At 38.4% G+C, this 13,378-nt stretch overlaps 1 protein-coding gene across 2 annotated transcripts in view; it reads left to right on the top strand.

The window, feature by feature from the left end:
* gfra4b (GDNF family receptor alpha 4b) overlaps positions 1 to 13,009 on the top strand; it is a 77,291-nt gene extending 64,282 nt beyond the window's left edge. Inside the window, exons 6-8 of one of the 2 annotated variants that reach the window (XM_072673582.1) lie at positions 2,469 to 2,603; positions 8,970 to 9,133; positions 10,910 to 13,009. In XM_072673582.1, the coding sequence (XP_072529683.1) occupies positions 2,469 to 2,603; positions 8,970 to 9,133; positions 10,910 to 11,050 (440 nt within the window). In that variant the 3' untranslated portion in view covers positions 11,051 to 13,009. The remainder of the gene's footprint in view (positions 1 to 2,468; positions 2,604 to 8,969; positions 9,134 to 10,909) is intronic. The other variant, XM_072673581.1, reaches the window with a different exon arrangement.
* The last annotated feature ends 369 nt before the right edge of the window (positions 13,010 to 13,378 follow it).

Genomic DNA, 13,378 nt, shown 5'->3' with positions numbered 1-13,378 from the left:
AGACTCTGGTTCGTTTTGCCCCTTGGCACGATTGGTTTGGGCAGGTGTGAATGCAGTGTCCTTACTCGGATGTGGACCAAAACAACCGAACAAAGACACTTGAGAAGAGGTGGCCTTGGTCTGGTCCCAAATGAACTCTGGAGCAGTTAGTTTGTGGTAAGAATGAGATCTGACCTTGAGCTGACCCAATTATCAGGTGTACTCTTCAAGTTTGAGTTAGACAGCTCCCCATAGTCACGTGTTAACCTGGTCTACAGCCCAGATAATGACTACATATAGTATGAACAGCATGCATAGGGGACTGCACAGAGCCTTAAATGCATCTGGAAGAAAAGTCAGTATGTAATGAAGAGTTTATACTGTCACATAACAAAGTCTCCAGAAGAAACTGTTAAAGCAGTGATCATCACCTGCAGTCCTGAGGGACCGCCACACTGTATAATTTTATCTTCTCCCTCTTTAAACACTCCTGAGTCACCACATAATGGGCTGGTAATTAGATGAGGAGTTGGAGTCTATTACTAAGCAGTGAAGAGTGTTGTCCAGCAAACCCTGTGCCAAGGCATACAGTAAGGTCCAAAGAAAATTGGACAATGACAATGTTCAAAACTTTGCCTCTGTAACTATTTTTGCCTCATACATAGCCTGTCCTTTTTCACAGTCTGAATAAGTAAATAAGTAATTGGACAATCGAACATGCAGTAAATAGAAGCATTCTTTTAAAGTCTTGGAAGCAAATCCTTTGCCGTGAAAGACAAATGCAGAGTTTTCCTCTATTGAGATTCCTTGCCAGGCCTTTACTGCTGCCACCTTCAGTTGCTGCTTGATTGTGGGTCTGTCTGCTTTCAGTTTTGTCTTCAGTAAGTGAAAAGCAAGCTCAGTTGGGTTGAGGTCAAGTGCCCAACTCAGCCATTTATGAACATTCTATTTTTCGCCTTAAGAAGTTCTTGAGTTGCTTTCACTGTGTTTTGGGTCACTGCGCATTTGTACAGTGAAGGACCATCCTATTGGTTTTGCTTAGTGTTAGATCTTCCTGTGCGACAGTGGATCCATTGATATAGATTACAATCACAGTGATAATAAACAGTATAAGTAGTATGATGAAGGCTGATGTATTACATGCCTCACAAGCACAGATGCATTCGCTTCACCAGAGCTTTATAACTAAGTTTCTTTTAGTTGATGAGAGCAGGCATATGGACATTTGGGTGGATGTATTACATTTAGAGCCTTCAATCACAGATGCAGGTCCTCTTCTTTGGAAATTTTATGGTCCTTCCAGCACTGTTTTTGTGTTGTTCTTTGAAAGCTAGTTAGCTGTGCTCAGATTAGCTCTAAATAACATTAAATAGCCTGTTGGAATGTTGAGTTAGCATAGCTAGCTACTTTATGATCAGTGTCCACAGCAGTATCCTCCTTCAGACTGCATTCACCTTGAATACAATACAAGCATTTGATTCAAAATAACCAGAAATTCTAGCCCAAAAGCAAACTCTATAAATAATAATAATATAATTGAAAGAAAAGAAAGGCTTTTTTGATATTGTATTTTTAAAAATTCAACATTTCAAATTTAAGATAATTCTCATATGATAGGACAATGACAGACATGTATTGACTTATCGTTTGTTAGAAATCCGGCATGCAGGAGGCAGATTCAGGAGTCAGGAGACTGGATCTTTAGCATTGGAGTATATTCACATGCAGACAGAAAATCATACACAGGCACAGCTTAGTTGATCACGGTCAGTCTAAACCAATCCAGTCTGAACCAATCCAGTCTGAACTAATCCAGTCTAGTCAAATCCAGTCCAGTCAAATCCAGTCTGGTTAGGAATGTTTTGAGAGAACCTTATATACATTGGGAACTGTGGGAGGGGAAAGGATGATGAAGAGGAGTTTAAGGAGGGGTAGGAGGGGGGTGAAGGTGAGTGCACTTGGGGTATCAACATTAGGGGGGGTGATGGTTATCACACAACAGCTGGTTATCGGTATGACCATTTGATTGTTGTCACCTTTGGAGGATTATTTGAATTACCATATACAAAGAAAGAGAGTGACCACTTCAGGCCGACAGACGAAGGGTAACCATTTGATAACAAGTTGAAATCATATGAAAGTAATGTTCGAAAGGGCCATATATTCTCTCAGATGTACCTCTAACGTCTACTGGCAATAGCCAGCCTTTTGGCCAAATTTGTCTTCTTATCAGTGTTGAGTGCTGATGAGGTTTTGCCTTTTGCATCCGAATAAATAGATTTTTGTGTACAGAAGTGAACTTAGGTTAGAACCTAAGGTCACTGCACCTATTCATCGCTGAAGACTGTATGTAATGAATTTATTATAGACATGATTGTAAACCGAATATTATTATTTAAAAATCTGCATAGAAACTGCTTTGACACAAAATAACATGGCCCAGTATTTGCCCAGTGAATATATTCTGAACATGTGCTTTATTTCCGCAGGTAGCTCCATCACGCCAAACTACGTAGATAACTCCACATCCAACGTGTCGCCGTGGTGCACATGCTCAGCGAGTGGCAATCAGAGAGAGCAGTGCACAGAGTTTCTGGATTATTTCACCGACAACATCTGTCTCAGTGAGTTTTACGTGATCTCTTCAGATAATCAGTGGAGCCTAAGACCTTTTACGTTACCATTATCAGTGATGACATGTCTGCAGAAGAAACTCACCCTGTATTGCTGTTAACCCTCTGGAGTCTGAGGCCTGGCAGACACTTTTGAGGTAGTTTGAGATGCCTTGACATTTTAAAATACAGTCATGTGAAAAAATTAGAACATCCCCAATTCTTTGTCTTTTTAACATCAGGGTGAGCATAAAGCTTACCTGAGAACACCAAGACAAAGACAGGACTTATGTGCTTTGAATTGTTTTTTTGCCCACCTTCCAAAAAGTCTTACTTTTTACAATGTCTTTCTGATAGTAGATGCTGTATTGTGGCATGAGCTACCTATATATACCTTAAGGACTTTTTAGGATTGTTTTTTCACTTGTAAATTGCTTTTAATGTATCTAAGATCTTTTTAAATCCTGTCCCAGACTCATGTGCATCTATAATGTATTCTTTCGAAAGGCCTCAGTGAGCTTTTTGGATCTCACCATTGTGATACCACTTACTTTACCAATCAAGAGCAAACCAAACTACAATCATAAGGATTAAAAATGAGTCCTCTCTAACCATGTTCTAATCATCTGCAGCTGATGTGGAGCATCTGATTCTCATTTAAGACTTTTTAAGTATAAATGTAATATATACTTATTTATTTATATAAGTAATAAATGTGGGGGTGGACTAACATTTCTCCTCATCAGAAAATTGCATTTCTAATAATTACATTTTACAAATGATTTCTAAAAGACATTACTTTGGTTGTATGTGTTAAGTTAAATGACCCACATGGCTCAACATTGTTCACATGAAAATTTAAGTGTTTGTATGTCTAAATGTGTTAAAAAAAGACAAAGGTTTTAGTGAGGTGTCCTAACATTGTTACATGACATGACACTTCTAAACAAAACAGAACTGTGAATGATTTTTCTCTTCTGATCATCAGTACACTTTACATTATCATGACCCTGTTCCTTATTAATAATCTAAAGACTGCACTTTGCTTTTTTTCTGAAATAATGCGAACACCTTCCGTACATTTTAGCTGGGAGGCAGCCCCGGCCTTGCTACATTTGTGCTTCTCCTCAGCCACTCAGAAATGCAGTGGAGTGAAAAATCTGCCCGTTCCAATAACGGCCAAATTGCTTTCATAATTATGTCAGGACAGCCTTTGCAAAATACTGCTTGCATTAAAATCTCAAGTGTGGACATTGTAACATCATATTTGTTTAATGAACAGCTTGGTTGGAGGGAAAATTCTGCTCGCATTTACTCTGCAAAGCCTGAGACGATGGTAGTATTTAGTTTGACACTGAATGCTTATACAAATGTAGAGCAATAGCAAGGCCAAGCTGCTTTATAGGAAAGGTTACTTAAAGGAATGTTGTATTTAGATTTCTGTACTGAACTGTACTAAAGCTTAAACAGTTAAGACAAAATACAATGTTTTTAACATTAAAACATGGACATTTGATCTTTATTTGAACAATACTGATAGATGGCGGTAACTGGATAAGTCTTTTAAAATCTAAATTTGTAAAATGTAATTCAGTGCAATTAAAAAAAAAATCTTGTGAGGAAAAAGTTACTACTTAAAATAAAATAATAATACTAAGAGGAATAATAATTAGAATGTGAGAGGAGGAAACCTTTGCTGTCTGCTGTTTGTCAGAGAACACCTAGACAAAGACAGACCAGGACTTCCGAAACGAAGCACTTTGTTTTTTGACACTGTACCAAAGGACATGCTTGGCGTAAACAAAACACTGCGTTTGAGCACAAGAACCCATATGAACTGTGATGCATAGAGGTGGAAATGTCATGGTTCGAGGTTGTTTTTCTGCAGTAGGGCCTGGAGAGCTCTGCAACATAGAATCCATTAGGAATTCGTTTTTGTATCAGAGGGCTCCTAAGGAAATTGTGAGACCATCTGTCTGAACCATCACACAGCTGAAAGAATTCTGGATGGAGGCTTGAGAAAAACTTTCCCCCAGTTGATGTCGAAGAAAGGTGGATGATTATAGTAAAGGTCGAATTGATGTTATTTCACTCAAAGGGGAAAATACCAGATCATAGGCTGTGCTATTTTCTTTCCTCACAAGAAAATTTCATTTCTAATAATTAGATTTTCACAAATGATTACAAATGTACCAATAACAAGGAATCTTGAAATTCCTCGGCTGGTCTTCAGGAACACAAGAAGTCAGTTTAAATATTTGACCTGTTGACCGTACCAGGATAATCTGCAGACCTGTCTTTAGCTAAATTAACCTCTAATGGATTATTCACTATTAGCTCTGTTGGGTAGATATTTTAGATGTTTCACTGGTGATGCTATTAGACTATAGGCTACTTTATTTGTTACAAACATTTTTTTGTTGTTGTTGTTTTGTCAAAATATTCAACTCAATCCAAAGTGTGACTTTGAGGACAGAAACCTACCACGAATCCCACCTTATTACCAAATGAGAAAACATTTTTACTCTATTTTAAATGTTATACAAGGTACAGTTTGTATTTGTTTTTATAAAGGCCTTTAGTATCAAACTAGGTGGTTTGTTACTTATTGCACTTTGTTGATGGAAACACAGAATGATTGTGCAGCTTCTGTTTGCTAGGGTGTTGCTAGGTGTTTGCTAGGCACTTGCTTTAGCATCCCAGATGGTTGGTATGGGGTCCCAGGTGCTAACATGTTACCCAGTAATTCCTGTTGTACTGTATGGGGGTAGTTGGTTGCTACCAGTGTATTTGTAGCATTGTAATGTGCACAAACTTTTGCACACTATTAAATTGCACAGTCAAACTGAGTTGGAACAATGTTGAGATCCCGAAACCTAGTTAGCAAAAAATCTGGCAGAACAATTAAGAATAAAACTAAAGAGGAAGAATAAAAATTGAAAAACAGTATAGCTATCTCCATCACAACCTCCTAGCAACACTTTAACAACCGCTAAGGAACTCCATAGCAACCACCTAACAACAGCATATCACTCATCTAGAAACCATTTAGCCACCCTATTGCAACCGCCTAGGATACCATAGCAACAATCAGTCTGCTTTTATGTTTTCCAAAGCATATACTACTGCTTTAAAGACACTTTTCTTTACACTGTTCAAGAAGATTTCCTCTACATTCTACCAATCAACAACTGCAGGGACCTAACATTTCTCAGATTAGTATTTCTAACACCTAGAAGTTGCAGTGATGACAAATATAGTGTAATTCAGTATTAATTATATCTCACTCGTAGCTTATTGAAATAAGTTGTGAAATTCTGCTTAAGGTGTAGACAGCCTGTCTACACCATTTTTGACATTGGAAATAAACCCTGACAAAATGTGCAGACTCAAACATACCCATGCACAAAGTAAATGAATGGAAATTAATTACAAGTATAACCACTATAATTATTCCTCATCATCTTTTAAAAAGAAAACATTATCCATCTCTCCTTTATGCCATAAGTTCTGTTTAAGCAGTGAGGGAAAGAAAATCACTTCCACTCTCTGTGGTTTCATGCATGGAAATATTGTTCACCATTAATCTCTGTAGCAATGCATGCATGTAGAGTCAATGTATGCATTTATCAGTGTAGCATGATGAGTTATATGTATTCTGGAGGGAGGCTTCTTTCTCTTTCTTTTTCTGTCTTTCAGTCTCTCCCCTGGCCCCTCACTTTATGTCCACCTTTCTCTTGTATCTGTCATTCTCTCTGTTTTCCCCCTCTCTTTACTCTCGCTCTGTACAATAGCATGTCAGGTCCAGAGACTAGAGAGCTGTCTATGATCTATTGTGTGCAGTGCCTAAGGAAAGCTCTACGATGCAAAGCCGATATGTCTTTCACTAGTTTTCCTAGTCTCTCCTCTCTCAGCATGTGTTAATATGTTTACCTAAAATTATACAGAAAAATCAATTCTCTGTTCACCTGCACATTTGTTTAATGAAATAAGTGATAATGATACAATTGTGCAAACCTTTAGTAATAGTGCCTGAAAAGGTCTTGAAATTCAGTTGACAGACTCAGACCCGGCTGTAGAAGTTTGTTCATATATAGTTATTTTTTTCAGTGTTGAATTAGGTCTGTAGAGTTTACGATCCTGTTTGTTTGAACATGTGCACAGATGAACATGAAGGGAAGACACCAGGCTAATCTTTAAAATGAATGTGCTGAAAAACAGTGCCCAACTGTGGCATAAACATCAAAACATAGATATTGGAAATATAGCTAATATCTGTAAGCACTTCCTTTAGGATTATGGTAGAATATTACTATTAAACTAACAGCAGAGCACTTTTCTATGCACTTTGTGAAAGACATTTCATGTGTTTTACTGTTGAATGTTTTCATGAATCTTAGTTTGGTCAACAATACATTTTAAGAACTCAAAAACACAGGTAAATGAGCTGTGGCTGAAATATATGAGGTGTAAGGTGTTTAGTCTGTGCACCCCACCCCACCCCCCCCCTCAATTTGTTTACTGCTTATTCTTATTCCTATCTGCAGGTTAGATATGCCTTACTATTCTCAGACTCCTGGCAATGGGGGGCTGTGGCATTGATGGAATTTGAACTTATGAATCTCTTTACAAGCAGGCAGTTAGATGGTTGCTATAAAACCATGTGTATATCCATGTCCAGTAAAAAAATAGAAAGGTACATTTACTCAGAACTGTGTTTTTATGTAGCGTAATTTCACAGCTCTAGGGTGGCACAATGATCTAACTGCTACTCATCAAGACTAAGCAGATCATAAGTTAACATTCCAGCAAGGGCTTAGCTAAGATAAGATAAGATAAGATAAGATAAGATAAGATAATCCTTTATTAGTCCCACACTGGGGAAATTCTCAGTGTCACAGCAGAAAGGAATAGCAAGACACTCACTTACAAAAACCTAGATAAATAAATTACACTATATACACAATATAAAAAGAAGTAAAAATTCTGCAGATTCTCTTTAAGTTGAGTAATGTTTATGAATTGGATCAACTAAATATGTACTGTTGATCAAATATAGATGCAGAACTAACAAATATGACTTAGGAAAACTAAACTAAGCTGAGTTACCTTTAAAAACTCTTTTTAATCTTTTAATCTTTAATCTTTAATCATTTTAATTTGGCCTGCCTTGAATTTTCTAGGGTGCACTAACATATTTATCTTACATGTACCAGTTTAACAATGTCTTTTTTAGTAAAGAGTCCTGGAAGAAAGCAGCTGTGAATTCTCTTTAGTCATTTTTTAGTAATGATTAAATAGTGATTAAATAATGATTAGTTATCAGAAATACAAGTGCTTCCCACTGCTAAAAAAACCTCTATTATTGGCCTAATGGTATCTTTATTAGATTTCAATGTATTATTTTTAAATGATTGGATATACAATGTTATTAAAATGTAATACATCATCCGTATAGAATTTTAGCTCTATTTAAATGTATACCTTATTTTCCTATGAATTAAATACATTAAATAAGCTGTTAATAATCCTATACAAAATAGAATTGTCTGCACTGTAAAAAGTAGTCTGCTGAGTTTACTTGCCTGAATCATGTGTACATTATTTCCGCATGAGAAAAAAAAATACGTCAATGTAATTATCTCCACAAAGTAAGTAAATGTAAAAGATAAGTTGTGTTGGTGTAATATATTTTCTTCATATGTAAATGATGTACACTTGAATCAAGCCCTCCTTTCTTCCCATGTGCCGAAAATAATCCAGTAACTGCTTAGTCAGATAATGACTGTATTATTAGTGTTCATATAAATGCTCTCAGTGAGCCACTTCTCTTAGAAATGCCCTCCCACCCTCCTCACTGTCACTCTCACGCTCAGACTCACACTCCCCCTCCCCTCCTTAATCCAGCCATGCCTGGCACGGCCTTTCTCTTACATTACCAACAATGATTCATCCATATTATTGACTTTGTGTTTTAGCCGGGCCCTGTCCAAACATAGATCTGTCACACAAAGTAACTCTTCCGCGGTTCTCTGAAGTGAGGGACATGTGCGGAGGAGTGTGAGGATCGCGAGCGCTGTTTGGCCGAGCCACTTGTGAGCGAGAGTTAATGAGAGGAAGTGGAGAGAGGCAGGTGCAGCTGAAAGACCTGAGAGGAATACTGAGCGCTCGTCTTTTCCCTATTCAAGCCACAGCGTGAGCCTGCAGCGGCCCACCCCGCCCGCCGAGCCCGGATTCAAATATCCGTCTGATAAAAGAAGTAGAAGCTGAGCATGAAGGGTGCTCTCCAGCACAACAGGACAATTTTCTGTTTCTGCCTGCCAAATGTCTTCAGTCTGAGCTGTGACTTTAGAAGTGTTGTCTTTTCTCATTGAACAGGGAACGCTCTCCTGACATTTGGGAACGGAATGGACCTCACGCCCACTCCCAGCCAATCAGAGCGCTTAAGCCCTGTGACGGACAGAGAAGCACGCCACACCACTGCCGGCCTTGTAACCATGGATACGGAACAGAACATAGCGAGCCCAGCCATACCCACACAGGTGAGGGTTACAGGAGGGGGTAATGGAGAAATGGGAGCATTTGCAGTTGCTCTCAATACAGCACGGCCCTACAGCAGCAGAGCTCCACACATACTTTTATTGGTGTGGATCAGGTGGTCATATCAAAAAGTGATGCAGTTCCTTGGGGTTTTGCACCAGATTCATAGTTAGCAGCTCAGCTATGCTACCGATGCTCGCTCTGCAGATGCTTCCTGCAACAGGATGCAACTTCAGGTGAACTGCTGGCACCCAATATTCCTCCAATATTTGTGACAATTACCAATTTATTGGGAAAAAAAGCACATTGAATATTTTTTGATTTATGTTTGTACTTAATTTCCACAATAATAAACTCTATTGTTGAGCACATTTATTGTCAAGGCTATTTAAAGTGAAAGACAACGATTATATAAATGTAATATATCACATTAAACCGTTTACTGTCTCCAACCTTGTTCCTGTTTAACAGCCTCCTCCACAAATAACTGTGTGAATTTGAAGAGAAATGTCTGCCTCAATTTTCAAATTTTCAATCTTTTTTGTGGGGTTTTGCCCAGTTTTCTCCCCGGTTTTGTCATTACAAATTTCCACTCACTATCAAGGACCCTTCCAACATACAATGCTACCAGTACTGGGAAAGTGAAGGCTAGCCTGTGCTTCCTCATAGACACATAAAGCTAGTCGCTGTATCTTTATCTTACCATCCACTGAGAACACTAACTGCCAATTTTGTTACATTAGCTAACAAGGTGACTGCATTGACTGGCAATGCAATTGGGATGCCCATCATTTAATCTGTGTGACTTTAGAGACTCCTTTACAATGGTGTTGATAGAAACCAGGGGACAGTTGATCTATCACCGGTGAAACTACACTATGTCGTCTGAGCTTTCATAAGTAATGCTGATGGAGAAATAATGGTAATAAATCAGTTTTGTTTGCAATTTTTACCATTTAATTAAGTAGACAAAGAGATCTGTGGAATAAATCTTGACATAAAATGTATAAATCAACGATCTTTATTTATTATTTATTAACACCTTTGAGACAAATAAAATTGAAATTCAAGGTGCTTCACAAGTGATTGATGAAATAAGGATAGGATAAAGTGAAAGCATAATGTGTATATATATATATATATATATATATATATATATATATATATATATATATATATACACACACACATTATGCTTTCATATATATATATATATATACATATATATATATACAATATATTATTAAAGATTTAATATAAAAATAAAGGTAAATAATTAACATGATAAACGTTAAATAATAAAACAAAATTAATAAATAATAAAATAAAATCCATCTTTAACTTGTTTTCCCTGTTTTTCTCTGTGCCTCTTTACAACCATTGCCATAACAACTGCAATATCACCTACTTATGAAAAAGACATGTTATTAACTTTCAGATCAAGCTAATACAAACTATGTCCTCTGTATATTCTTCATTCTGCCTTGTTGACTGCTGAGCTGTCACTCAAAACAGGCAGATATGTTTACATGTTCACATCAACTGAGCAAGATTTGGTCCTTTTTACAATACTTTAATAGGGCATAGCAATACGCAAGGAACCTGTGAGGGATACATTTTGCAATTGCAGTATGTTTAAAAAACTTTTGACATTAATTGGAAATTACACATTTACTCATCAACCAGAAATGATAAGCAATGATATCATCAAACACTGAATTACAACAAAAGGAAAGGGCTAATAAATTACTTTTCTTATTTGTATGTTTGTTTCTCAGGACACAGAGAATGAAAGACTTTGGGGTGACCCCACCATCCCCTTGCACACAGACCGTAACTCTGCCCCTGTGAGCACTCACATGTTTCTGCCGGTGCTCACCTGTCTTCTCCTTCTCCTTCTGCTCGGCTTTGAGCAGTAGAAGTTCAAAAGGATGCTTGTGGTGTCTCCTAGGACGAGCCTGGGACAATGGACCAACTACGCCAATATTTTTTTATTCAAGAGTGTGGAAAAACCAACCCTTCAGCGACCCAATGTTTTCCAACCTCTAACTAATCATGTTACGTGTGTTTCTGTGGAACTATGGAAGCCTGCAAGCACCTGCCAGGATCGAACTTTGCCAGGCAGTGACATTTATTCATGGTTTAATCTAGCCTGAAAGCTAGTGGGGAATCATTCCTGTATATATGTACATATCATAATGCAGAGTCAATTTCAGAGTTTATTGTATGTGAGCAGCTTCAGCATTAAGTCCAAGAGGGCCTAAAGGTGATATCCGTCGGGGGTCCAAGACCCAAATTACTGGTCAAAGCTCTGAAATCAGCTCCTGATGAAATGTGAGGGGGGAAGAATCGAAGCCTTGTTTTTCTTTTATAGCTGCTCATGCATCACTTCAAGCGTTCGGAGGTGCCTCGGGAGGAAATGGGGATTTAATATTGTTCTGTTCAAGTTGACTGAGGAGAAAGACGAAGGCTGTTTCTGATCAATACTGCGACGGCAAAGCCTCTGGGTGGAGGTAAACAATACGCCTTTCTCTGCTCAAACCAATATTCTGGACAAACACCAGTTTCTAGATCATTCCCAGGTATACTCTGTGTTTTCTGGAAGACAACCTGCTCCTGCTTTCATGCTTCGCCTGACTGAGCGTCAGATATAACGAACACATCCTTCTCACTGTTGCTCCAGTCCTGTCCAAGAACAACAGATCATTTTGAGAGAAGCTTCTCTACAAAAACAGTGTACCTCACTCTACAGAGATCTGTGCATATGATGACTGTAGTCTACCACAGGGTTCCCAGTCTCTAACATGACATAGTCTGGCAGTTTCCTTTCTCCCAGCCCTTGTGGTGAGTATCTGATAAATTGGAGCACTGGAGAAGAGGAAACAGAGCTAAACAGTGCAGTGCTGTGGCACTACGGGACTAGAGTTGAGGAACTATTCTTATATGAAGAAGAGAGCCCTTCATGGTGTTAAAATACTCTTATACTCTTAAAAATAAAGCTGCTAAAGAGAGGTCTTTGGAGTAGTGCCATAGATGAACCTGTATTGGTTCCCTAGAGCAGTGGTTCTCAAACCAATCCTCAGGGACCACCAGATAGTCCACAGTATTTGAGCTGGGTTGGACCAAACATTTGGACCATCTGAGATTCTCTGAAGCCTATATTTGAGAGGCATTGCCCTGAAAAATGGGTGGAAAAATGTAAATAGTAAACCTTCTTTATTTTTAGGAGTGTACAGTAAAACAACCAGTGCTGAATTACCTCTCCAAGCATTGAATGAGTACAGAATACAGTGTTAAATTGGTTCTTACAGCATTCTGAGGAGTAGATAAATTATCACTAGTGGCTTTATCATCTACAAGCTCTACTGCAATGTCCTTACAGTTATGATGCAATTGGGAAAGCTTGGCTTTGATTTGTATCTTGTGTGGATTTCTCTCTCAGCATAATGTCTTTATGTGTCTTTATTAAGTCACACCTCTATTCAGGACTCGCCACGTCAATGGAGGTGTTTGCACTGCCTGAGAAAGCTTGATGTGGCTGTTATCACAGTTGGAAGTTAACACGAAGGGATGTTCACATGGACGTGCAGGAGTCGCGACCTTTCCTGCTGGTCACACTCCCTCTGGTGCCCTCAGTAAACGGCTGTGAATCTCATTCCAGAACAGTATGAAGTTCATCTCAGTCGCTGCCAATAAAAGATGCTGGTTCATTTAAAGCCTGTTGAGTTTCTTTCGTCAGTGGAAAAAAAATTGGAAACGGGGTAAGAGGAAGAAAACGTGGAAGAATGTACGTCAGGTGAAGCTCCGCTGAGCGTGGGTCTCTCTCAGAAACATGTTTAATGCCAGTTGTTGACAGGGTGGGAGGTTGTTCTTGGATAGAAAAGAGCTGACGCAGATTATCTGACAGACCATGCTCGGGACTTGATAAATCACGTAAGATTACGGCAGGGGAGTAGCTCTTTGAATCTCGGCAGGAGATAACTTTTCAACAGGCGTAATGATGAGGTCAAGCCATGCTAAATCCAAAGCACATTTGCAGGTGCTCATTGTAAAAAGGCACAGTAGTCAGAAATTCTTATATTGTGACATTTATAAGTGATGTTTTTTTTTTCTTTCTTTCTCAGGGGACAAAGGATCAGATATTTTTGGAGCTGCTTTGTTGTTTTAGTTGCTAGAGAAGTTTGCAGAGTTTGTTTTGTTGTCTAGCAAAGTGGATATATATAAAGGAAGATGCCAATAGGCACTGC

Source organism: Salminus brasiliensis, chromosome 2 (genome assembly GCF_030463535.1).
Source record: "Salminus brasiliensis chromosome 2, fSalBra1.hap2, whole genome shotgun sequence".
Lineage (NCBI taxonomy): Eukaryota > Metazoa > Chordata > Actinopteri > Characiformes > Bryconidae > Salminus > Salminus brasiliensis.
The sequence above is the reverse complement of the archived record's forward strand: the minus strand, read 5'-3'. Positions and strand labels throughout refer to the sequence as shown.